Below are 3,996 nucleotides of genomic sequence, written 5' to 3' on the forward strand. Positions count from 1 at the left end.
AAAAAAATAGCCCTGAAGCATTTTACACAGTGGCTGCAATGATGGCCTGAAGCACAGCAAGGATCGTGAGGACGGTGCATGACCAGGCGGTAAAATAAATAAATAAATAAATAAATAAATAAAGTTATGTGTCAACTTGACTGGGCTATTATTTTTAGTAGTTTGGCAGTTATTTAATTATCTAATTTGACAATTGTATAATGATGTAATTATCTTCCATTTTGTGATGTGCCTCTTTTGCCTGTGGTTATGGTCCCATTTGGGGGTGAGATGTCCGTTATGTTAATCAGCAGGACTAGGGTGGGATGTATCTTGAGTCACTGCCTTACTAGAGGGTGTAACTCAAGTCACCACCCTTACTTACCCCAGTCATCACCCTTCACACCCTTGCTCAATTAAGGGGAATTTCATTGAGGTTATGGTCTGCATCCAATACATATGAATGCTCTGGCAAAGTTCTCTCTTGCTCTGGATTCTGCATCTGGTTCATCATCATCAGTTCTTGAAACTTGAGCCAGTAGATTATTGTCTGACCTGATTCACCTGCTTCCACAGTCTGGTGAGTCAGCAGGCTGTCATGTGACCTGTTGATTTGGGTTTCTCAGCCCCTGCCACTATGTAAGTCAGGAAAAACCTCAATTCTGACTCCTGAGCCACAGATTTGGGACTTATCAGCCTCCATAAGCCATTTTCTTGATGCTCTGTCAGTTCTGTGAGATGCTGCAGCAAATTACAGAACTAGAAGACAGGACGGAGAGTACTGAGGCGAGGAGGAGTAGTTGGTGTTAGAGATGATAAAGTGGTATAGCAGTTTGGAAAAGTTGGGTATTTGGGACATCTTTAACTTCTGCCTCAGAGGAACCAGCTTTGTGCTGATCCTTGTAAAAGAAATTATTCATGCACCTTCTTTTCTCCTACCACTATTTCCATCAAACAATGGATATACAGTATTTCGCTCGATTATTTGCTAAATGGAAGCACTTTAAGACAGAAACTTCTGTATGTTTTGGTCACTGTTGAAGCCCTAGTGCCTGAATGCCTGGTGTACAGCAGGTGCTCAGTATGAATTCCCAACTCCAATAAACTGTCTCAAACCAAACCAAATGCCACTTTACCACCTGCCACTGATTTCACCATTGACACTGCAGTTTAGGAACTATTTTGAAAAAAACAAAAAATAAAACACCACTGCCATCGAGTCAATTCTGACTCACAGCAGTCCTCAGATACAGTGGAGAAAATCAGGAGCTCCTGAATAGTAGAGGCATGCCAAGAAAAGGATAACGCTTCTCATGGAGTAAAAACTGAGGCTTCAGGATAACTCCTGTTTCTTAAAGAGAATACAAGGAAACTCCAAGGACTAGTGAGCTCTCAATTCCAATGGAGAAGCCATCTGATTTCTAACTGCACATTTTTCAGAAACAAGTTCACAGCCAGGAGCTTTCTGAAGCCAGAACTATGAGATTTAATTCAATTAAAACAATCAGTCCATACTTTCATCCCACTGATAGAATCCCTTTGGGACAGTTCTCCTGATAGTATGGGGAATCCTTCTCACCTTTCCATGGCAATGGGCCTTCAAGATGTTGCCCCCTGTTTTCTGATCACAAACCCAGACTCAATAATCTAGGCCCTAAATCCAAGCAGAAACTTCAGGTGGATCACTGTTTGAGCTCCCCTGGACCAGGCAGTTTGTGGGGAGAACTGTCTGAGAGGGCAGACAGCTGCCAACAAAAGCAAAAGCAAAAGCCAAAGCCAACCTGGCTAGCTTTCACTATTTCTTCCCCTTTTGCTTTCCCACAGGACACAGGACAGCCAAGAAGAAAAGAAAGTAGAAGCCAGACTCATCACCCAGATTTTTAAAAGGTGAAAAGCGGAGCCCTAGTTTTCCCCCAAGGAGCTCTGGTGGCATAGTGCTCAAGGCATCTGGTAACCAGAAGGCTGACAGTTCAAATCCAACAGCCACTCTGCAGAAGGAAGACTGGGCAATCTACTTTCATAAAGATTTATTGTCTCAGAAACCCAAAGGGGGTCACTGTGAGTCAGAATCAACTTGATGGTAGTGAGTTTTGGTTTGAGTTTTCCCTCACCTTCTTCCAGTCTAGATATTTAATACTTTGTAGAATTCAGAACAGCTTTCACCCATCCAACTACAGCAAAATCAACAATCTTGGCCCTCCCTCATCTCTATAGTCCTTTCACACAGATTATTCCATTAGATCTCAAAATAACCCAGTGAGAGGGGACCAAGTTTGCCGGTCCGATAGAGCCTGGTGGAATTGCTGAGGCTATGGCCCCTAGCTGCCCTTCAGGTCTGGAATTGAACCCACACCTGTAGTTTCCAGCTAAACAAAAGACAGGCATATGAGTTGAACATTTACCTGAGGTAGATACACTCCTTGGAGAGAACAATCATGGGACAAAGAAGGGCTGCTTATGCACAGGTAGACAGCTCAGGGGGCAGGAGTGCATGGAGCGATGGACACAGGGAAGAGGTAACTATGGGGAGGAAGTGGGAAGGGAGCTGTTGCATTGTGGTAAATTGTGGTCACTGTCATGAGACAAAGTGTATGTGAACTGCTGTATGGAAAGTGAATTTGCTCTGTAAACTTTCACCCAAATCACAATTAAAAAAAAAAAAAAAAACTAAGAATGAAAGAATAAAGGTTGTTATCCCATACCGGAGGAAACAAAACCAGGGCTCAGGGAAATGAAGCAATTTGCTTTGCCCAAGTCCCACAGCTCCAAGTGACAAGAACAGGGTCTGCACACGGGGAGCGAATTTCAGAGTTATCCTCAATTATTTCGAAAAAATGAATAAAGTAAAAATATAACCACACCATTTTGGTGTCAAATGAGAGCAAGGAAAAATACTTAGGAGTTTGGCAACTGATAGGACAGTGAGGTTTATCCCGAGATACCTGGGAACGAACTAAACACCCTCTTCTTTCTCTCTCTATGGTCCACCTTGATGTAGAGGGGGTCTTCTCTTCTAGATTTTTACATTCGACTACTTCAGCTGCACGTCCAGAACAGTCCCTTGCCGCCCCAACCAAGGTGAGCTAGAGGACAGGGGAAGGTCGCCCACACCCTGACAATCGAGATTAGGGGTGAGAGGCCAGGCCATGGGGAAACGGAAGATTCAGAGCATTTAGGCTTGAACAAGTCACGTGTAACAACCTAAGGAGCACCTGAGAATGGAAGAAGTGCTTGCCACAAACACGCAACACCAGACAGACGCTATCTGAAACCCCCATCTACGCATGCGCGACGACTGCATTAGCACTGGAAGAGTCCTGCGCCGGCTTCCACCAGCCTTAGTAGGTGGGTACCGACCCCCGCGCATGCGCTAGACCCAGGCGCATGCGCAAGCTCGGCAAGTTGCCTTTACCTAGTGGTCCACTGTCCTCCTACCTATTCCAGAACCCAAATATGGGCTGCTCTCACCGCAGCCCTCACTCCCCATTCCCCACCTTGCGTCCAGTTTTCTCCCGTAGAGCCTTCAGCCGTTCCTTCCGCCGCAGCGCCTCTTCTTCTAGCCGGCCGACACCGGTTGCAGCCGCCGCCATCTTGCCCGCAGACCCCCGCCTCGCTCGCTCTGCACCGTGCAAGCCCAAGGCGAGTAAGTGAACGTCTTACGGCCAATCCAGAGGCGCAACTGAGAAAGCAGGAAGTTCTAAAAGCCAATCAATTATGAGTTTCTATAGGCGGGCCCGCCCACTTCCGCCCCGGCAACTCACTTAGCGGGCGGGGACCCGCAAAGTAAAAGGTGCTAAGGCTCGATTGGCCCAACGCCAATAAGTGGGAACGCAGCAAGTGGAATCAGACCTAAGAGAAAGAAATTAGAGCGCATCGATCGCCCTGGTTTTGACCAACCAGAGCTCGCTCACTCATCCTGGCCTCTTGGAATGCTGTCCTTGCCCATTTATCCTGATTTTTTTTCCAGGTTTGAATGCTTCCAAGAAACCTTCCCTAGTTCTCTATCCCGACCTTAGC

The 3,996-nt window shown here is 46.2% G+C and overlaps 1 protein-coding gene across 1 annotated transcript in view; it reads right to left on the reverse strand.

Annotated features, from left to right (window-relative positions):
• The window catches only part of CCDC12 (coiled-coil domain containing 12), a 74,366-nt gene extending 70,794 nt beyond the window's left edge, over nt 1–3,572 (reverse strand). Inside the window, exon 1 of the mRNA XM_007951751.2 lies at nt 3,474–3,572. Coding sequence (XP_007949942.1) covers nt 3,474–3,569 — 96 coding nt within the window. The 5' untranslated portion in view covers nt 3,570–3,572. The remainder of the gene's footprint in view (nt 1–3,473) is intronic.
• Nucleotides 3,573–3,996: the final 424 nt, after the last annotated feature.

The sequence above is a fragment of the Orycteropus afer genome, unplaced genomic scaffold (assembly GCF_000298275.1).
Source record: "Orycteropus afer afer isolate SDZICR_OR568_19922 unplaced genomic scaffold, OryAfe1.0 scaffold00311, whole genome shotgun sequence".
Lineage (NCBI taxonomy): Eukaryota > Metazoa > Chordata > Mammalia > Tubulidentata > Orycteropodidae > Orycteropus > Orycteropus afer.